Genomic DNA, 22,987 nt, shown 5'->3' on the forward strand with positions numbered 1-22,987 from the left:
ACCCACGCACGCACCGTACACCTCCCTTAGTGGTATAGTATCTGAACGGATCAATATCTAATCCGATTCAGATCTATACTGGCGTCCCCAGCAGTTTAGGGTTCCTAAAAACGCAGTGTTAGCGGGATCAGCCCAGATACCTGCTAGCACCTGCATTTTGCCCCTCCGCCCGGCCCAGCCCACCCAAGTGCAGTATCGATCGATCACTGTCACTTACAAAACACTTAACGCTTAACTGCAGCATTCGCAGAGTCAGGCCTGATCCCTGCGATCGCTAACAGTTTTTTTGGTAGCTTTTTATTGAACTGGCAAGCGCCAGCGGCCTAGTACACCCCGGTCGTAGTCAAACCAGCACTGCAGTAACACTTGGTGACGTGGCGAGTCCCATAAGTGCAGTTCAAGCTGGTGAGGTGGCAAGCACAAGTAGTGTCCCGCTGCCACCAAGAAGACAAACACAGGCCCATAGTGCCCTTCCTGCTGCATTCGCCAATCCTAATTGGGAACCCACCGCTTCTGCAGCGCCCGTACTTCCCCCATTCACATCCCCAACCAAATGCAGTCGGCTGCATGAGAGGCATTTTCTTTATGTCCTCCCGAGTACCCCTACCCAACGAACCCCCAAAAAAGATGTCGTGTCTGCAGCAAGCGCGGATATAGGCGTGACACCCGCTATTATTGTCCCTCCTGTCCTGACAATCCTGGTCTTTGCATTGGTGAATGTTTTGAACGCTACCATTCATTAGTTGAGTATTAGCGTAGGGTACAGCATTGCACAGACTAGGCACACTTTCACAGGGTCTCCCAAGATGCCATCGCATTTTGAGAGACCCGAACCTGGAACCGGTTACCGTTATAAAAGTTAGTTACAAAAAAAGTGTAAAAAAAAAAAAATATATATAAAATAAAAAAAAATAGTTGTTGTTTTATTGTTCTCTCTCTCTCTATTCTCTCTCTATTGTTCTGCTCTTTTTTACTGTATTCTATTCTGCAATGTTTTATTGTTATTATGTTTTATCATGTTTGCTTTTCAGGTATGCAATTTTTTATACTTTACCGTTTACTGTGCTTTATTGTTAACCATTTTTTTGTCTTCAGGTATGCCATTCACGACTTTGAATGGTTATACCAGAATGATGCCTGCAGGTTTAGGTATCATCTTGGTATCATTCTTTTCAGCCAGCGGTCGGCTTTCATGTAAAAGCAATCCTAGTGGCTAATTAGCCTCTAGACTGCTTTTACAAGCCGTGGGAGGGAATGCCCCCCCCCCCCCACCGTCTTCCGTGTTTTTCTCTGGCTCTCCTGTCTCAACAGGGAACCTGAGAATGCAGCCGGTGATTCAGCCAGCTGACCATAGAGCTGATCAGAGACCAGAGTGGCTCCAAACATCTCTATGGCCTAAGAAACCGAGGCTACGAGCATTTTATGACTTAGATTTCGCCGGATGTAAATAGCGCCATTGGGAAATTGGGGAAGCATTTTATCACACCGATCTTGGTGTCATCAGATGCTTTGAGGGCAGAGGAGAGATCTAGGGTCTAATAGACCCCAATTTTTTCAAAAAAGAGTACCTGTCACTACCTATTGCTATCATAGGGGATATTTACATTCCCCGAGATAACAATAAAAATGATTAAAAAAAAAAAAAAATGAAAGGAACAGTTTAAAAATAAGATAAAAAGCAAAAAAAAATAAAGAAAAAAAAAAAAAAAAAAAGCACCCCTGTCGCCCCCTGCTTTCGCGCTAAGGCGAACGCAAGCGGCGGTCTGTCGTCAAACGTAAACAGCAATTGCACCATGCATGTGAGGTATCGCCGCGAAGGTCAGATCGAGGGCAGTAATTTTTGCAGTAGACCTCCTCTGTAAATCTAAAGTGGTAACCTGTAAAGGCTTTTAAAGGCTTTTAAAAATGTATTTATTCGCAATTTTAAAGCATGTCATGTTTGGTATCCATGTACTCGGCCTAAGATCATCTTTTTTATTTCATCAAACATTTGGGCAATATAGTGTGTTTTAGTGCATTCAAATTTAAAAAAGTGTGTTTTTTCCCCAAAAAATGCGTTTGAAAAATCGCTGCGCAAATACTGTGTGAAAAAAAAAATGAAACACCCACCATTTTAATCTGTAGGGCATTTGCTTTAAAAAAAATATATAATGTTTGGGGGTTCAAAGTAATTTTTTTGCAAAAAAAAAAAACTTTTTCATGTAAACAATGAGTGTCAGAAAGGGCTTTGTCTTCAAGTGGTTAGAAGAGTTGGTGATGTGTGACATAAGCTTCTAAATGTTGTGCATAAAATGCCAGGACAGTTCAAAACCCCCCCCAAATGACCCCATTTTGGAAAGTAGACACCCCAAGCTATTTGCTGAGAGGCATGTCGAGTCCATGGAATATTTTATATTGCGACACAAGTTGCGGGAAAGAGACAAATTTTTTTTTTTTTTTTTTGCACAAAGTTGTCACTAAATGATATATTGCTCAAACATGCCATGGGAATATGTGAAATTACACCCCAAAATACATTCTGCTGCTTCTCCTGAGTACGGGGATACCACATGTGTGAGACTTTTTGGGAGCCTAGCTGCGTACGGGACCCCGAAAACCAAGCACCGCCTTCAGGCTTTCTAAGGGCGTGAATTTTTGATTTCACTCTTCACTGCCTATCACAGTTTCGGAGGCCATGGAAAGCCCAGGTGGCACAAAACCCCCCCAAATGACCCCATTTTGGAAAGTAGACACCCAAAGCTATTTGCTGAGAGGTATAGTGAGTATTTTGCAGACCTCACTTTTTGTCACAAAGTTTTGAAAATTGAAAAAAGAAAAAAAAAAAAGTTTTTTCTTGTCTTTCTTCATTTTCAAAAACAAATGAGAGCTGCAAAATACTCACCATGCCTCTCAGCAAATAGCTTGGGGTGTCTACTTTCCAAAATGGGGTCATTTGGGGGGGTTTTGTGCCACCTGGGCATTCCATGGCCTCCGAAACTGTGATAGGCAGTGAAGAGTGAAATCAAAAATTTACACCCTTAGAAATCCTGAAGGCGGTGCTTGGTTTTCGGGGCCCCGTACGCGGCTAAGCTCCCAAAAAGTCCCACACATGTGGTATCCCCATACTCAGGAGAAGCAGCTGAATGTATTTTGGGGTGCAATTCCACATAGGCCCATGGCCTGTGTGAGCAATATATCATTTAGTGACAACTTTTTGTAAATATTTTTTTTTTTGTCATTACTCAATCACTTGGGACAAAAAAAATAAATATTCAATGGTTTCAACATGCCTCTCAGCAATTTCCTTGGGGTGTCTACTTTCCAAAATGGGGTCATTTGGGGGGGTTTTGTACTGCCCTGCCATTTTAGCACCTCAAGAAATGACATAGGCAGTCATAAACTAAAAGCTGTGTAAATTACAGAAAATGTACCCTAGTTTGTAGACGCTATAACTTTTGCGCAAACCAATAAATATATGCTTATTGACATTTTTTTTACCAAAGACATGTGGCCGAATACATTTTGGCCTAAATGTATGACTAAAATTTAGTTTATTGGATTTTTTTTATAACAAAAAGTAGAAAATATCATTTTTTTTCAAAATTTTCGGTCTTTTTCCGTTTATAGCGCAAAAAATAAAAACTGCAGAGGTGATCAAATACCATCAAAAGAAAGCTCTATTTGTGGGAAGAAAAGGACGCAAATTTCGTTTGGGTACAGCATTGCATGACCGCGCAATTAGCAGTTAAAGCGACGCAGTGCCAAATTGGAAAAAGACCTCTGGTCCTTAGGCAGCATAATGGTCCGGGGCTCAAGTGGTTAAAGATGATGCACAAGAAATCCCGCAAACAGTTTGCTGAAGACAAGCAGACTAAGGACATGGATTACTGGAACCATGTCCTGTTGTCCGATAAGACCAGGATAACCTTTTTTGGTTCAGATGGTGTCAAGCATGTGTGGCGGCAACCAGGTGAGGAGTACAAAGACAAGTGTATCTTGCCTACAGTCAAGCATGGTGGTGGAAGTGTCATGGTCTGGGGCTGCATGAGTGCTGCCGGCACTGGGGAGTTACAGTTCATTGAGGGAACCATGAATGCCAACATATACTGTGACATACTGAAGCAGAGCATGATCATCCCCTCCCTTTGGAGACTGGGCCTCAAGGCAGTATTCCAGCATTAAAAACGACCACAAACACACCTCCTAGATGACCACTGCCTTGCTAAAGAAGCTGAGGGTAAAGGTGATGGACTGGCCAAGCATGTCTCCAGACCTAAACCCTATTGAGCATCTGGGGCATCCTCAAATGGAAGGTTGAGAAGCGCAAGGTCTCTGACATCCACCAGCTCTATGATGTCACCATGGAGGAGTGGAAGAGGACTCCAGTGGCAAACTGTGAAGTTCTGGTGAACTCCATGCCCAAATGCGTTAAGGCAGTGATGGAAAATAATGGTTTTTGACACTTTGGGCCCAGTTTGGACATTTTCACATAGGGGTGTACTCACTTTTGTTTCCATTGATGGGTGTCTGTCAAGTTATTTTGAGGGGACAGCAAATGTACACCATTATACAAGCTGTACACTCACTACTTTACATTGTAGCAAAGTGTCATTTCTTCAGTGTTGTCACATGAAAAGATATAATAATATATTTACAAAAATGTGAGGGATGTACTCACTTTTGTGAGATACTGTGTGTATATACATGTTATGTGTGTGTGTGTATTTATATATATATATATATATATATATATATATATATATATATATATAATGTGTGTGTGTGTGTGTACAAAATATGTGTGTGTATATATTACTTTATTTATATAATATTTTTTTCTTATCGTACATCATGGGACACAGAGCCATAGTAGTTATTATGTGGGTTACAGGCCACCTTCAGGTGATGAACACTGGCACTCCCCAAAATTAAAAAGTGCACTTCCCTATATAACCCTTCCCACTGGTGGGAGTACCTCCGTTTTTTCGCCAGTGTCTAAGGTGTTGGTCACGAGTAAAGATGTGCTGTGCTGAGCTCCTCTGGAGCAATCCTTGATGGGGCTAGCCATGCTGACCGGATCCATTCAAAGTGTCTCTTTTGGCCAAATTAAATGGTACCCGGGCCTCGTATTCTAAGAAACGAGTTTTTGCCTATAAATGCTTCTCTTTTTAGAGAGCTGAACCCCGCGATCCAGTACTTTTTGGTAGTAAGGCCATAAAGTTTTACTGGCGGAGGTGCTGTTACAGGTCCAGGATAGTGGGTTTCCTGAGGATCCCCAGCTCCTGAAGGTTTAACGGAACCCACCGTGAAGTAGGGGTGCAACGAATCAATAAACTCACGGATCGGATCGTTCCTCAGATCAGAGTCACAGGTCGGATCATTTTTCAGATCAGCAAAAAAAAAAAAAAAAAAGACAAGACAAATCTTGTTACACCCACCGGAGTTTTAGATTTCACAGTTATTTTCAACACAAAATGGAGCTTATATGCTTAAATACAGTATTTGTAAATCCGACAGACTGTTTAGATGTTAAATTTTAAAAGCAGCAGCAAACCTGCTGACCTTACATGGTTGCTAATGTGACAGTACACCTCTGATTTTCACATTTAACTAAATGTTAAATATGAAAATCAGAGGTGTTCTGTCACATTAGCAACCATGTAAGGTCAGCAGGTTTGCTGCTGCTTCTAAACAGTCTGTCGGATTTACAAATACTGTATTTAAGCATATAAGCTCCGTTTTGTGTTGAAAATAACTAAAATCTAAAACTCCGGTGGGTGTAACAAGATGTCCGCTTCCCCCCTTCTCACTCTATCATTACTGTGCAGGAGTGTGGGGTGTAGCAAGATGGCGGCAACGAAACGTCACTTCCTGAGGAGACATTGGCCGCCGCCGGGTGTACCAAGATGGCCACCGCTCCGGAGCTAGGCTGAAGCCGCGGCCTTTCCTATGGCCGAGGCAGCGGAGCGCTCCGCGGATCGCGTGGTGTGCCGATCCGAACAGGTTGACCTGTTTGGATCACAAATCGGTGACGATCCGTTGCACCCCTACCGTGAAGGGTGACGATTGGGTCTGTTGGTTTACCACAGAAAACCCTGCGACGGGAAAGGTAAGTGGAGTTTAAGAATTTTTAAAAAATTTTCTTATGAATGTCTCCTTTAAGATCAGTAAATGTTGTCTTGCCTATGTGTCACCACCGGGGGCTGTATTGAGCACTCACTTCTTCTTCCAGGCAGACAGCAGGACCTCTGGTAAGCTTGAGGGGGGGGGGTTCTTCTCCCCACCTATGGCCCCCCTGTGCTGACAGTCTCCTCCTCTTCATGGAGGAAGAAGCGCTCTAAGTTTTTCTTTTGAAAAAAAAAAAAAGAGAGAAGAAAACTAGCGCGATCAGCACGCCGCTCGGCGGCTTACAGACCCCCTCGCCATGCTGTTTCTACCCGTAGGTCCCAGAGGACCTGTATTCTATGAAGGAAGGGTTTTATGGGGAGTTCCAGCAATTAACGCTGCTATATCCTCTGTAAACTAAAACTTGAGTTGTCCAGTAGACAATGCTCATATGCTAAAGGGTCCAACAGATAAGATGTTGAAGTTCCTTTTAAAAAAAAAATTATATATATATATATATATATATATATATATATATATATATATATATATATTTCGCTCGCAGGTTCAGTCGTTCAAACCTGTGCTGGCGTTCAGAGTATCTCAGTCCTTAAAGGACCAGTTTATAGAGGTACTATAGAGATTCTATTCTCCAGGCCTCACGGCTCATGCTAAGGCTGGCACATGTGCATAGAATCCTATGGTTAAAAGATGGTCAGCCGAAGCGCCATGCAAAAAGCTCTTGGCCAGTTTCCCTTTTTATGGTGAACGGTTATTTGGAGACAATCTGGATAAGTATATCCAAAGGAAAAGTTCCCTTTTTTCCAGTTAAGAAGTTTAAGTATTTTTCTTTTAAATGTGCTTCTTCTCCAGTGCCAGGGGCATCTGCCTCCAGGCAGTCACGACAGCCTCCACCATCAGGATTCAAGAGGTAAACCTCAGGGTCAGTCCCAGAGTCAAAAGAGGACCTGGGGGAGGTAACCCACAAAACAAAATACTAAAGCCTTATGAAAGGGCGCCCCCACTCGCTCGAGTGGGGAGGAAGGCTTCTACAGTTTTCAAGGGTCTGGCAGTAACATTGTCAGAGTTCCCGTATCCTCGTTTTCTCAGATCAAAAAGATCCCAGAGATCCAGTGAAAAGAAGTCTCTCTTTCTAGGTTTGGATCATCTCTTGTCTCAAAGAGTGATATCGGTGGTCCCCTTGGTAGAGCAAGGATTAGGGTTTTTCAAACCTTTTTTACGGTTCCAAAACCATACGGGGATCTCAGACCTATTTTAGATCTCAAAGATCTAAACCGGGTTTGAATATCCGTTCTTTTCGCATGGAGTCAATCCGATCAGTAGTCTCCGTCCTACAAGGGTGAGAACTTCTGGCATCAATCGACATCAAGGATGCTTTTTTCCATGTGCCGTTTTTTCCCCGCTCACCAGAAATTTATGCTTCAATGTAGAAAATCTTCATTTTCAGTTTGTAGCTCTGCCTTTCGATCTAGCTACTCCACGTCGAATGTTTACAAAGGTCCTGGCTCCTCCTTTAGCCAGGGTAATGGCTCAAGGTATAACAATACTAGCCTATTTAAATCTTCTCTTCATAGATCAGTTTGGTAGCCCGCTTAATCCAAACTTTGGTCACTGCAGTTAGCTACCTGGAATACCTAGGTTGGATTCTCTACCTAGAGAAATCCTCCTTAAATCCATCAAGGAGATTGCAGAACTTGGGGCTGATCATTGATACAGCTCAAAATAGGGAACTGATTAAGTTACTCAAGTCAAAGAAGAATCCTTCTATTCGGCTTTGCATGAATTTGTTGGGAAAGCTGGTGGCTTCTTTCGAGGCCGTTCCTTATGCGTGGTTTCATTTAAGACTGTTGCAAAACATCAACTGTCAACTGGGAACAAGAAGGCCCAAGCTCTGGGCTTCCTAATGCGTTTATCTCCCAATATGCGTCAGAGCCCCAATTGATGGTTGATATCCAAGGATCTTCAAAAAGAGGAATCCTTTCTACCAGTTACTTGGAAGGTGGTAACAACAGATGCCAGCCTTCTGGGCTGAGGAGCAGTCCTGGAAGAAGTATCTGTCCTAAGGAAATGGTCCAAATCAGTGATGTCCATCAATATTCTAGAGATTCAGGCAGTACGCCTGGTCCTCGAGGCCTGGACGCTCAATCTACGGAATTGCCCTATCAGGATCCAATCCGACAGTGCCACAGTTGTGGCTTTTTATCATTCACCAAGGGGGCACGAGAAGTCGTGTGGCCCAGACAGAGGTGAATCATATTCTATCTTGGCAGAAAACAACATTTTTGCCTATTAGCAATTTTCATTCCAGGAATAGGAATTGACAGGTGGACTACTTGAGTCGCCAATAATTGTTCCTGGGAGAATGGTCCTTTCACCCCAACATGTTTCTGTTGATATAACAGAAGATGGGGAGTTCCAGATGTGGAATTTTGTGTCAAGGACAAGGGATCCGATGGCATACGAAACAGATGCCTTGATTTTTTCCGTGGGATCAGTTTTTTACTGACCTATGCGTTCCATCCTGTTATGCTGCTTCCGCGTCTTTTTCGCAGGATCAAGCAAGAAGGGAAGGAGGTGATTCTTGTAAACCCAGTGTGGCCCAGGAGATCTTGGTTTGCCGAGATCGTAAAGATGGCGGTGGGGGACCCTTGGACCCGACCACTATGGCCAGACCTTCTCTCGCAAGGTCCAGTATTACATCCCACCTTACAAGCGCTAAATTTAGCGTTTTGGCTATTGAGACCCACATTCTGAAAGATCGTGGGCAGTTAGCCTCAGTAGTTATACTTGGGTAAATGCTAAAAATGCCGGCCTCCAGAGTCAAGAATCTGGAAGGCATATGTCTCCTGGTGTAAATCCAGGGGTTTGCACCCCAGGAAATATTTCATAGGTAGGATCCTTGAAATCCTGCAGATAGTACTCAAGGCCATCTTCAATTCTAATCCTATCGATGGCCAGATGTCAGCCTTATCGGTCTTTCTTTTCATCAAGCACTTGCTTCCTTCTCTCTCTGGTTTGTAACTTTATTCAGGGGGTAACGCGAATTAATCCTCCAGTTTGGTCACCCCTGAACCCTTGCAACTTAATTTAGCCCTGTCGGCCTATAGAAGCAGCCTTTGTTTTTTTTTTTTTTGGAGCCAGTACGAGATATTCCCTTGGTCTTCTTGACGGGGGAAAAATAATTTTCTTGGTTGCCATATCTTCTGCAAGAAGAGTATCAGTGTTGGCTGCTCTTTCTTGTAAGGCGCCGTATTGGTTGTTCATAAGGATGAGGCTGTATTGCTGCCTCATCCTGAATTCTTACAGAAGGTAGTATCGGGTTTTCATTTAAACCAGGATATTGTTCTGCCTTCATTTTTTTCCAGAACTTTGCTTCTGTGGAAGAAAGGTCACTACATTTTCTTGATGTGGTGACAGCGGTCAAGGTCTATTGAAAGTGACCGCTCAGATTCGTAAACAAATGTTTTGTTTGTATTGCCAGATGGTCCTAAAAGAGGACAGGCAGCATCAAAATCTACTATTTCTAAATAGATTTGTCAAGTGATTGTTCAAACTTATGGTTTTAAGAGGACAATTGCTCCTTTTCATATTAAAGCGCACTCCACCAGGGCTGTTATTGCTTCTTGGGCAGTGCATCACCAAGCCTCCATGGCTTAAATCTGCAAGGCTGCAACTTGGTCTTCAGTCCATACATTTACCAGATTCTATCAAGTAGGTGTAAAAGACATGTGGACATTGCCTTTGGGCGCAGTGTACTGCAGGTTGCAGTATGAGTTCTCTAGTCTCTTGGTGCCCTACTTTGTTGTGTCTTCCTCCCTTCAGTTTGCATTGCTATAGGACATCCCACATAGTAACTACTATGGCTCTGTGTCCTGTGATGTACGATAAGAAAATAGGATTTTTATAAATCTTACCTGTAAAATCCTTTTCTTTGAAGTATATCACGGGACACAGAGGTCCCTCCCTTCTTGGTATACACGTGTATTGCTTTGCTACAAAACTTAGGTACTCCCACCAGTGGGAGGGGTTATATAGGGCATGCACTTTTTAATTTAGGGCGTGCCAGTGTCCATCACCTGAAAGTGGCCTATAACCCACATAGTAACTACTATGGCTCTGTGTCCCGTGATGTACTTAAAAAAAGGATTTTTACAGGTAAGCTGTTATAAAAATCCTATTATGTCTACTTTTCCATTAGGCATCTCTGCATTTCTGCTATGGAAAAGGTAGATGTTTTCAGAGGAATTTTTTTAAGAATGATTAAAAAAAAAAAAAAAAAAGCATTTAAGATAACTATGTCATGTGATAAGTATAGGGGATGCCAATGCAGTCCTACTGAAAACGCTTGCCTAGCTGTGTCTGACTTTGGCATGTTTCAGTCACAATACTGGAACAAGCATGCTGTAAATGAGTGTCAGACCTACTTATTACTATACTTCTGGGCCAGAAACTCAGACAACATAGAAGTTAAAGCATCTAAACGACATCCAAGGAACTAGCATTCTCACAGTAGAGTTTGGTAATGGCAGCGCATATTAAATTCTCATGACACTATGGCATTCACTAGAATGTATATATACATCTCACTATAAATTTACTGTATCCACTTGAAAAAAAAAATTTTTTTTTTTTTTTTTTTATTTTTAGCTCTGGAAGATGGAAAACCAAAAGGTATTCAGGAAAATAAGAAAAGCAAACGCAGGAGAAAGAGAGTTAGCAGTAATGAATCAGTAGGAAACCTGCTAACTGAGCTGCCTTTTGCAAATGTAGATATCAGTGCTGTTCTTGAAAGTAAGTATATAATGTTGTTATAATTTACAATATTATTTCCCTTTAAACAAGTGTTGTGAGAATATACTGTAAATTGTGAACTTTATGTTGTCACAAATTATTAGTACAACAGTAGTGCTTGTTTTATCACGGTTACACGATAGTTTACGTTTTTGAGGTTGTATTCAAGATATGCAGGGTGAGATCACACAAACACTTGTAGGTATAACATTTAATTAAGCAATGACAGATGCAGATAAGTGATAACACTATAAAATTTAACAAGAATAGTTAACTAAAGATACCTTTTCCGGCACGGGTCCCTCCATCTTATATGGCGTGGTGCAGATGACCAGATCAGACACATGCGTAAAGCAGCTCTGAAACAAGACAATTACAAGTTTTAGCTGTAGTATATATAGGATGTGTGTGTGTGTGTGTGTGTAAAGAAAAAAAATGGCCAAATCCCCTTGGAGCAACATGAGCTTTTAAGTACCGGTACTTTGCAGTTTGCAATGACATTCCTTTGGTATGATCCTCTGTTATGCTGGCCATAGACAGTTCATCTTTCGGCCAGTTAATGGGCACAAAATCGATAATTGTTGGGATGTTTTTGAGCCGAAAAAAATGAAGGGCAAGTTTGGAAATTTTCTGCTGAACAAATGATAAATTGAAAAGTTAATGTGTTTCCCATCTGAACTGTCTGCACTAGGTATATGGAAAAAAACGAACAAAAAATGCATTTGTTTATGTCCACTGAATCATTTATCGGTCATTACATGATGCCACTTTCATTCACGCTCACGGCCGAATGTTCGTTTTTCGAAAATGGGTTCGGACGATTTTTCGTATAGTGTATGGCCAGCATTAGGGAGAAGAGCAACTGATTTTTTTTTTTGTTTTGTTAATGATCTATCTCTGACTGTGGGCCTAATAAACCAAAGTACTAAATATTTTTTTAAAAAGTTGTACAAAATGTGTAACCCTCACCTTTTTTTTTTTTTATTGAACCACTTACTGCCTGCGCTATAGTCGATATATGGCTACAGCCCGGCTTTCCAGTTCTGGGAGGGTGCTGCTTTTGTAGTGCTTTGTGACCGCTATTTTCCTTGGACACAGTAGTTCACAGATCAAGGTAAAGGGCCAATCACAGAAGCTCTGATCAGTCGTGTCCAATCACAGACTCCATTCCTTTTTCGGTTATCAGCTCTCCTTTCCTCACACACGGACTGTGTGTGAGGGCAGGAGAGTCGGATCTTTGAGGGGCACAGTGAGTACAGTATTTTACACTGCTACACAGTGCCCTGATTATCAGTTCAGCCCCATCAGTGCAGCTTACTAGTGCCTCCTTATCATTGCAGCCTCATTACTGCACCCTCATCAACGCACATTAGTGAAGCACATTACTTGCTAAATAAAATTAAAAAAAAATAAAAAACCCAGTGGTGATTAAATACCACCAAAATAAAGCTCCTAGCTGTTTCAAAAATATGATAAAAATGTATTTTGAGTACAGTGTTGCATGACTGAGTAATTGTCATTAAAAATGCGACTGCACTGAAATCTGAAAATTGGCCTGGGCAGGAAGTGGGTGAAAGTGTCTGGTATTGAAGTGGTAAAACAGCTATTTGGGCTCTTTGACAAGGATGGCCGAGGAGTAGAAAAAACAGGTGGCTGCCCACCTAAATTCTAACATTACAGCCTGAGAAGGCTGTATACATGCTATTGCCGTGATGCTTTGCTTCTCTGCTGCAGCATTTTTAATACAGGCTGCAGAGTTGCACCACATGTGAAACTCGCCCATTGAGAGCAATGGTGCCGCACTGCAACTGCGAGTTTTTCAGGTGGACCTGATCAGAACCTCTATTATCCCCTATGGATGTGTCCATTTATGCCCACCGACATCCGATCCTCTAAAAACAGACAAATGGAGATCTGTTCCCCATCCGTCGATTGGATTGGATGGCAGTCAGGTGTAAACAGACAGGCCATCCGTTTGCATCCAACCGCCCTTAGAGGAGTGGACATGGACCAACTATCCGACTGCTCAGTGGGGATCAGTGGACGGATTCCCCCGCTGAGCTGGCAAAGTCTGCCCCGTGTAGAAGGGGCCTTAATGTTCAGATATGTTGAAAAAGTCAGCAATTTCCAATTTGGAAGGATAATCATTACATACAATGCAGCTTTTTATTGAGTTGCAGCAATGTGCAACTTCAGTATATTTTGTTGAAGCAGTCTGTCAGCAAGGGTTTTATGGTGCTGGCTACAACTGTGATTTGTTTTTGGGAGGCTCACATACAGTCTGCTTTAACATGCCTGTGAGAAGGTCTTCTAATATTTAAATTAGCCATTAGTATAATGTTCACATGATTATAGTTATTTACCTCCTGTACCCAGCCTGGATAATTTTTGTGATGCTAAAGGTACAAGTTTTATTTCCTAAAAATAAAAAAAAATGTTATATTTACCTCTCCTCTGTGCAGTGGATTTGAACAGAGCAGTCCCAATCCTCCTTTTTTCGGGTCCCCTGCCGGTGCTCCGGGCTCCTCCATCCCCCCCATGCCAAGTGCCCCCATAGCAAGCTGTTTTCTTTGGCGGTACTCATGTATGCTCCCTCCTGAGCCCCGCTCTTTGTGTTCATATGGCACACAGAATGGGGCTCAGCATGTCCCCTCTTCACTAGCTGTGATTGAGAGCAGCAGGAGCCAATGCCTTTAGAACCACTTTAAGGATGTAAATAGATATGATGTCATACTGTATGTAATTCAGTTGGGAGTGTTCATTTCTAATAATTGTAAAGTGAGCAAACAGTCAAGATGTGCAGCAGGGAAAGCGAATAGAACTCCTGAGAGTATCACTAGAGCAGGGGTGTCCAAACTTTTTTTCAAAGAGGGCCAGATTTGATGAAGTGAACATGCGTGAAGGCCGACCATTTTGCTTGACATTCTTTGAACCATTAAAATTTGGTCTAAGTGTGTTCGTCTGAACACTAATACAATACACTGCCCAACAAGAATTCTCTTGCCTTTGTAGCTGTGTGTGGTGAAGAGATGAGCTTGGGCGTGTTATTTTGGAGATATATATATCTTTTGTGGCCCCCCAACAAATCCCCGAGCGCCACTAAGGATGAGCTTGGGCGTGTTATTTGGATATATTGTATTTATCGGCCTAACATGCACCTTTACTTTAAGAGGGAAGTTTTAAAGAAAAAAATTAAATTTTAAATAAAGAACTGTGAAGGAAAATAAGGGTCAGTGCCCATCAATGCAGCCTAATCAGTGCCCATCTGCAGCCTCATTATTGCAGCCTCACCATTGCATTCAATGCAGCCTCACCATTACATTCAATGCAGCCTCACCATTGCATTCAGTGCAGCCTCACCATTGCATTCAGTGCAGCCTCACCATTGCAATCAATTCAGCCTCGCCATTGCCATGAAGGCAGCCTCACCATTGCCATCAGTGCAGCTTGATTGATGCCCATCTGCAGCCTCAGATGAGACAGGGAGAGGGGTGAGCCAGACTCTGGACATGCCTGCATTAGAGGAATCACCAGAAGGTGGAAGGAGATCTTGGTCTCACTATATAGAACTTTAGTTATACCTCATTTAGAATACTGTGTCCAGTTCTGGAGACCTCTGGTACAAAGAGCAAGATAATGGATACAAAAATAAGATAGCACAAGCCTATAGACAAGCAACAAAGACTTGAGCAAGGGTTGAGGAATTTAAATATAAAGGAGAGACTGAGACCTGGGTAAAGAAGGGGAGACATGACGGAAATCTTTAACCACTTACGGACCGCCCGCCCGCCGTCATTATACGGCGGCAATTTGAAGAGGAATAGCGTTATGGCAGCAGCTAGCTGCCATAACCCAGGTATCCTCTTCAGCGGGCAGTCCGTTTTCAGATAAAAGTGGTCTCAGTGGCGGATTCGCCGCAAGATCACTTTTATCGGGGACGGGAGAGGGCCCCCCCCTCCCGCCGTGGTCCGGTGGTTTCCGCCGCTTACCGGAGCTGCCGGCAGCAGCGGAGGTGATCGCGTCCTCTCCCCTCTGGGGTATGGAGCTGAGTGAGGGAAAGATGGCCCCCACCCAGCTCCATACCATGGCAGGGTGGTAGCGACGTCAAAACGTCACTTCCGCCCATAGCTTCCTAAAGGGACATTTTTATTTTTATTTATTTATTTTTTTTTTTTGTATTTCTTTCAAACAACATTTTTTTTTAAATTTTATTGCATTTTTGTGTAAATATGAGATCTGAGGTCTTTTTGACCCCAGATCTCATATTTAAGAGGTCCTGTCATGCTTTTTTCTACTACAAGGAATATTTACATTCCTTGTATTAGGAATAAAAGTGACACGCAATTTTTGTTCTTTATTTTTACATTCTTTTTTTTTTTTAAATAGAGTAAAATAAATAAGAATTGACATCACATGCAGAAGCGAACGCATATGTGAGTAGCGCCTGCATTTGAAAACGGTGTTCAAACCACACATGTGAGGCATCACCGTGTTCGTTAGAGCAAGAGCAATAATTCTAGCCCTAGACCTCCTCTGTAACTCAAAACATGCAACCTGTAGAATTTTTTTAAACGTCGCATATGGAGATTTTTAAGGATAAAATTTTGTTCTACGAGCAGGCGCAATTTTGAAGCGTGACATGTTAGGTATTAATTTACTCGGCATAACATCATCTTTCACAATGTAAAATAATTGGGCTAACTTTTACTGTTGTCTTATTTTCTTAATTCAAAGAAGTGTATTTTTGCCAAAAAAAGTGCGCTTGTAAGACCGATGCGCAAATACGGTGTGAAAAAGTATTGCAACAACCGCCATTTTTTTCTGTAGGGTGTTAGAAAAAAAAAATATATAATGTTTGGGGACTCTTAAGTAATTTCCTAGCAAAAAAAATATATTTTTAACTTGTAAACAACAAGTTTGAAAAATTATCCCAGTCTTAAAGTGGATAAATACATTAAATTTGTGAATAACGATTATTGCGCCGGTATTTTCAATGTACAGCTGAGCTCTAGTAGACCGTATCATGGTGTTAAAACTATTAGGAGGAAAGTTTAAGGATCTAATTAGAAAGCGTTACTTTACCAAAAGAGTAAAGAGTTTGACAGTTTAAATGAGATCTAATGCATTTATACATGCTTTGGATGAACATAGAGCTATACAGTCGACAAGAATTTTGAAAAAAAAGAAAAAAAAACGGATTGCTTTTTGCTGTCAGTCTTTCGTATTTCTGTGTTTCATTAAATTAATTTCTTTCAGTCACAAGTGCAGCAAACAAGACGGTGAAAAAGAAGAGGAAAAGACACAAGTTAGAAAGTGAAGATGATGATAAAAGTAAACAGCAAAAGAGGCCTAATTATTTTGTGTCCCTGCCTATTACAAATTCTAAGGTATTAGTGTTTGGTTTTTACCACTTCTGCAAATTCTTATTTTTATACAGGATTGCTAACAGTTTGAGCAGTGCTTTACAAAATAAGTGAGACAGTACAGTCACAAAACAGCTCAATACAGGAGTGTTAGGAGTGCCCTGCTTGTGAGAGCTTTCAGTCTAAATTGTGAAGGGAAGTGACTAAAAAAAACTTATAGCAGGATCTGTCCACAATCAGTACTAGTGTTGTGATTACAGAAACACTGCATCCCCAATACCCTGTTTATCAGCAAATATTAAAGGCTTTTTATATTAAACCTAATTTCAGAGCTGAGATTTCTCTGGGTAATTTTGTAGGCCATGATTCTAGGGAGGTTTTAGATTATAGCATACTGCAGAATTAAAAGATTCTTATTAACCCTTGTGTGTGTTTTTTTTTTTTTTTAATAACAAACATGTCATACTTACCTCCATTGTGCAGTTCGTTTTGCACAGAGTGGCCCCTATCCACCTCTTCTTGGGTCCCCCGGTGGCGCTATCAGGTCCTCCCCGCATCAGGAAACCACCTAGGAGAAGCACTCTCCTTGGGGGTCCCCGTGCAGGCGCGCTTCTGTGTCCGGCTTTTGCGTCCATAGACACAGAATGCCGGACTTGGCCTTGCCTCCCAGAACCCGCGTCATTGGATTTAATTGACAGCAACGGGAGCCAATGGCTGCGCTGCTATCAATCTATCCAATCGAGAGCCGAGACAATGGGCAATGAGGTAGAGCGCGTCTCTGCCGTGGAAACAAATGGGCTCAGGTGAGTAAAACTGGGGGGCTGGTCAGTGTCAGAAGTTTTTTCACCTTAATGCATAGGATTACAACCCCTTTAAAATTCAACTCCAGCCAAAATCATTTTTTTTTTTTTCATAGGGGAAGGGTTGTGGCTTAACGGGTTTTTATTAGTGACCCCACTGGGGGTATTTTCTCTTGGCGTCTTGTGAGGACACGAACAGCTATAGAACCATGTTTTCATGACTTCCCCTTTTTATTTTAGATAAAGTGTTTAATTACCATCTGTGCCCCTTTTTGGAGTAATTTTATGTATTTCCTGTCTCTGTGGCCATACAGGAAATAAAGGAATAGAGAATTTTCCCAGTAGCTAAAGAAACAATGGTAAAAATATGACAAAATTCCTAACCACCATACACTCTACCCAAAACTTTTTAGCTACACTACATGGCCACAAGTATGTGAACACACTTCCAAATTTATTGAGTTCAGATAATTCTATTGGAACGGTGCCGTTGGGATGCATTCACACCTGAGCATAGCCGCCTTTGAGCGTTTTTCCATGCGTTTTTTCACGCGTTTGTATGTGCGTTTTTATACAGTGCTTTTGAGCTTTGGTGTTTTTTTTTATTAGCCAATAGAGAAAATTATCATCTGTTGCATCGTTTGTTGCAAGGATTTTCAGCTTTTTAGCTTTTTCATCAGCTTTTATTTCTTTTTTATTATTATTCACTTAGGATTAGGGGTTGGGGTTAGGATTAGAGATTAATATTTTATTTATTGTAGTATTATTATCATTAATAAATATATATATATATATATATATATATATATATATATATAAATATAAATTTTTTTTTTTTTTAAGGGTCCGGGTGTTAAAAATACTACTAATGAATGCAAAAAAATACACAAATATATACATAAATACTAATGAAATAAATAATTAACCTCTAACCTTAAAGCGGTTGTAAACCCTGTGGAAAAAAAAAACAAAGAAAAAAAAACCTGTAAAACAAAGTCATAATGAGCTAGTATGCACTGCATACTAGCTCATTATAAAATACTTACCTTAGAACGAAGCCCCCGCCAGTGGCGCCTGATTACCACTGAGGGGGCTGACATGTTCCCCCGGCGTTACTTCCAGGTTCCCAGGCTTTGGTGCTGTGAGTGACTGGAGACGCGATGTCATCAATCCCACGCATGCGCACGGGAGCCCTCGGTTTTGGCAAGAAACTCTGAAGGTCCGGCACAATATGCCGGACCTTCAGAGTGCATGTGCCGCTGACGTCAGCGGCTGCATGCAGGGTGAATATCTCCTAAACGGTGCAAGTTTAGGAGATATTCATTTTACCTACAGGTAGGCCCTATTATAGGCTTACCTGTAGGTAAAAATCACAAAGTGGGGTATACAACCGCTTTAACCCCTAACCCTTAAAAAAACAAAACAAACAATAATAATAATAAAATAATAATAAACACCCAAACACAAATAAATTATTATGTTTACTAATAATTTATAATAATAAAAAAGGATTATTATTTATATTATTAATGTTTGTAATATATTTTTTAAGGTTGGGGGTTAATTATTTTTTTTATTATTACATATTCATTTATTTATGATGATTTTTAGTTATTTGTGTATCTATTTTATTTATTATTTATTTAATTTTTTTTTACATTTTAAACAGAAAATCATGCAAAAAACGTGTTGCGAAAGCGCACAAAAATGTGCAAGTCACGCAAATAAAATTGACGTCCTTTTTTTCCCACAAATAGAGCTTTCTTTTGGTGGTATTGATCACCTCTGCGTTTTTTATTTTTTGCGCTATAAACAAAAAAGAGCGAATTTTGAAAAAGACGCATTATTTTTTACTTTTTGCTATAATAAATATCCCCCAAAAATATATAAAAAAACCTATTTATTCCTTAGACTGACCAGTCTACCTCACCCTGTAAAGCAGAAGAAATCATCTGTACCTGGTTTGACCAGTAGAAGGAGCAGGCAGTCATTTAAAATCCTCCCTGTCTTCCTACACTGAAAAAAAAATTTCCAAAAAATTTGTGTCCCACACCCTGTTTGTGACTGACAGACTAATAATCTGTCTTAAGTACAAGCAGTGGGCGTGTGTCCCGGAGCCGTGCACAGCAACTCCAGCTAGATTTCTCCTACCTCCTCCAGCTCCCCTATGATTGTCTGTTCCTTACCAAAGCTACCCAGCACTCTGATATATTGACATTCCTGGCACTGGGTAGCTTTGACATACGCACATTGGGTCGTGCCAGGAGTGACGCGTGTGCTCCTAAGCTGCGCTACTGTGATTTTTGGGGGCGTGTACAAAGGAGAGTCAGTGTTATTATGTCTCCACCTCCCAAGCGTAGACACGGCCACGTCCTGGAGACATTCACAGGGCTGTGAGAGGCAGTGGGATTATAAAACTGAGGTACAACTAATGCGATTTGGATTTGTATAGAGCAAAGTGTAAAAAGGTGAATGTCTTTTAAAATTGATGAAGATGGGGTTTGCAACCATTTTAATGCTTCACCATGCAAACACAAGGAAGACAATTGTGTGCTCCCAACTTTTTGGCAATAGTTTGGAGAAGGCCTTTTTCTGTTCCAGCCTAATGACATTCTGTGCAGGTCCATAAAAACTAATTTTTTATGGCACAGAGCTTGCCCTAAACCCCCATTTTATACCTTTGGCTTGAATTGGAATGCCATTTGTGATGTCTTTTCTTTCAACATCAGTACCTGACCTTAGATTTGGCTCAGTGAGCACAAGTTCCCATGGGCACGTTGCACATTAAATCTTGTGAAAAGCCTTCCTAGAAGAGTGTGGCTGTTGCAGTCACAAATTTATATTAGAATGCCTAACAATCGGTGCCAAAGATGACTTTATAGCATTTACTTTACATTTTGGCATGCTATATTTTATGTGATTCACTTCATCTACTTGTTTAGATTCACGATGACATCCAGACTATTCAAGATTCAGTTTTACAGAAGGATAATAGACTTTCCAAAGCTATGATTCCAAAGGGTTCTTACCATATCACCCTCTTTGTGATGCATTTAGCCAGTGAAGAAGATGTTACTTTGTAAGTATCAGCTTACTGTTTTTTTTAGGACAATAGACTATTCTCCCAGAACTTTATTGCTTGGCAGCTTAAACAATAATTACAATGTGGAAAAGCTATATTTGGAATTCAGTGAAAAGCACATCTGAAGAACCTGTATAATATTTCAGCATATTTTGCATATTATATTTAAACCTTGCACAGACTGTGCCACAAAAAATGTTTGGTTAGGTTAAAATATTTTTGCCATATTCTGCTAAATTGTGCATTTGCCTGTATGTTAGAGAATACCATGCCTTAGGCTAGTAATATTACTTTTACATCATGTTCGTATAGTGCTTGTTATATCTACATTTAAAGTACAAGTAACCCCTAACTGAATGCCAATGTGTCATAAACAATTTTTTTTTAAATAAAGGTGAACTTCCCTTGTGCACAATACTGTTTTACCTTTCTTCATTCTTTGTTGCAAGTAGCTGCAGCCCTTTTTGCAGCTACTTCCTGTCTACATGCATACACGTCAGTCGCTGCTGCATACCATTTCTCAGTGACGTTTCCCTCATGGTGACAACAGTGGGACATGCTTGGCACGGCTGCTGGCAGTCTCATTTGGGAGAGCATGTGACAGAATGACAGCCTAGGGATATGCAATTAGTATACCTCCAGCTGTTGCAGAACTGCAAGTCCCATGAGGCATAGTAAGACTCTGACAGCCACAAGCATGACACCCAGAGGCAGAGGCATGATGGGACTTGTAGTTTTGCAACAGCTGGAGGTCCGCTAATTGCATATCCCTGGCCTAGGGGAACCATTGGGAATGCGTGTGACAACCTAGGAGAATCATTGAGAGATGGGGACAGGGCATTGTCTTCCTATAACCGGAAGTTCCTACACAAGGACTTTCATGGCAGGATCACTAGGTATTGTTTTAATGAAAGCTGCAGAAGTGTTAGCATAGCCTAATTAATTAATAAGGCAGGGGGGGGAGTGTGGGTAAGTCTTCATCTTTTAACCTGCTGTCAACATACTGGAGCAAAGGTTGGCACTGAAACACCTTTGCTTCAAAAAAAGAAAAAAAAGGGTGTTTCTTTATCGTACATCACGGGACACAGAGCCATAGTAGTTTCTATGTGGTTATATAGGCCACCTTTAGGTGATGGACACTGGCACACCCTAAGACAGGAAGTTCACTCCCTATATAACCCCTCCCATTACTGGGAGTACCTCAGTTTTTTCGCCAGTATCTTAGGTGTTGGTCACAAATAAAGATGTGCTATGCTGAGCTCCACTGGAGTAATTTTTGCTGGGGCAAGCTATGCAGCCAGATCCATTCAAAGTGTCTTTTCAGGCCACCCGTCCTCGTGGCGGAAGAAACGAGGTTTAGCCCATAACGCTTCTCTTTTTTGAGAGCTGGACCCCGGGATCCAGTGCTTTGGTTTTTTTAGCCATAAAGCTTCCTGGCGGGGTGCTATAGGGAGAGTGGTACCCCGATAAAAAGGAACCCCGGTCCTTGAAGACTTTTTAACGGAGCCCACCGTGAGGGGTGAAGATTGGGTCTGTTTTACCACAGAATCCTGAGGCAGGATAAGGTAAGTGGATATTCCTAAGGAATTTTACAGTTCTTATGGATTTTCTCCTTTAACCACTTGCCGACCACCTAACGCAGATATACTGCGGCAGAATGGCACGGGCAGGCAAAATCACGCATCTGATACGTGATTTACCTCCCGCGGGCGGGGGGCGCATTGTGCCCCCCCCAGTGCCCAAGGCGATCGGTATCGTTAGGGGAGTGATCCGTGCTGAGGGGGAGGCCACTCATTCATGGCCACCCCCTCGCGATCGATCCCAACAATCTTCCTCTGCTGCTGTAATGTAAACAGCTGCAGAGGAAGTGATGTCATCTCTCCTCGTGTCGGTCTTTTTGTTCCCGCGCAGAGGAAAGAAAACATCCAAGTAAGTGCACCAACACTACACTAACAGTAGAACACTCTAGGCACACTTTTCACCCCCCAATCACTCCCCTGCACCCCCTGTCACAGTGAAACCAATAGCAGTTTTTTTTTTTTACTGATTACTGCATTGGTGTCATTTGTGACCGTTATAAGTGGTATGGCAGTTAGTGGTAGGCCCCTTTAGGTCTAAGGTACCGCCCTAACCCTTCCCCCTAATAAAGGTTTAACCCCGTGATCACCCCCCCATCCCCCCCCCCCCCCCCCCGTCGCCAGTGTCACTAAGCGATCGTTTTTCTGATCGCTGTATTAGTGTCACAGGTGACGCTAGTTAGGGAGGTATTTAGGTTCGCCATCAGCGTTTTATAGCATCAGGGACCCCCATATACTACCTAGTAAAAGTTTTAACCCCCTGATTGCCCCCTAGTTAACCCTTTTACCAGTGATCACCGTATAACTGTTACGGGTGACGCTGGTTGGTTAGTTATTTTTTATAGTGTCAGGGCACCCACCGTTTATTACCTAATAAAGGTTTAACCCCCTGATCACCCGGCGGGTGATACAAGTTGGGTTTTAGGGTCAGATAGGGTCTGTGTCGCCCCAGGCAGCGTCAGGTTAGTGCCAGTACTGCTAACACCCATGCACGCAGCATACACCTCTCTTAGTGGTATAGTATCTGAACGGATCAATATCTGGTCTGAACAGATCTATACTAGCGCCCCCAGCAGTTTAGGGTTCCCAAAAGCGCAGTGATAGCGGGATCAGCCCAGATACCTGCTAGCACCTGCGTTTTGCCCCTCCGCCCAGCCCAGCCCAGCCCACCCAAGTGCAGTATCGATCGATCACTGTCACAAAACACTAAACACACATAACTGCAGCGTTCGCCGAGTCAGGCCTGATCCCTGTGATCGCTAACTGTTT

General features: G+C 41.9%; 1 protein-coding gene across 2 annotated transcripts in view; it reads left to right on the top strand.

Annotated features, from left to right (window-relative positions):
• AKAP7 (A-kinase anchoring protein 7) overlaps positions 1–22,987 on the top strand; it is a 414,244-nt gene that overhangs the window by 26,201 nt on the left and 365,056 nt on the right. For both annotated transcript variants that reach the window (XM_073627283.1, XM_073627284.1), the window contains exons 2-4: positions 10,753–10,896; positions 16,153–16,283; positions 20,002–20,138. In XM_073627283.1, coding sequence (XP_073483384.1) covers positions 10,753–10,896; positions 16,153–16,283; positions 20,002–20,138 — 412 coding nt within the window. The remainder of the gene's footprint in view (positions 1–10,752; positions 10,897–16,152; positions 16,284–20,001; positions 20,139–22,987) is intronic.

The sequence above is a fragment of the Aquarana catesbeiana genome, linkage group LG04 (genome assembly GCF_042186555.1).
Source record: "Aquarana catesbeiana isolate 2022-GZ linkage group LG04, ASM4218655v1, whole genome shotgun sequence".
NCBI lineage: Eukaryota > Metazoa > Chordata > Amphibia > Anura > Ranidae > Aquarana > Aquarana catesbeiana.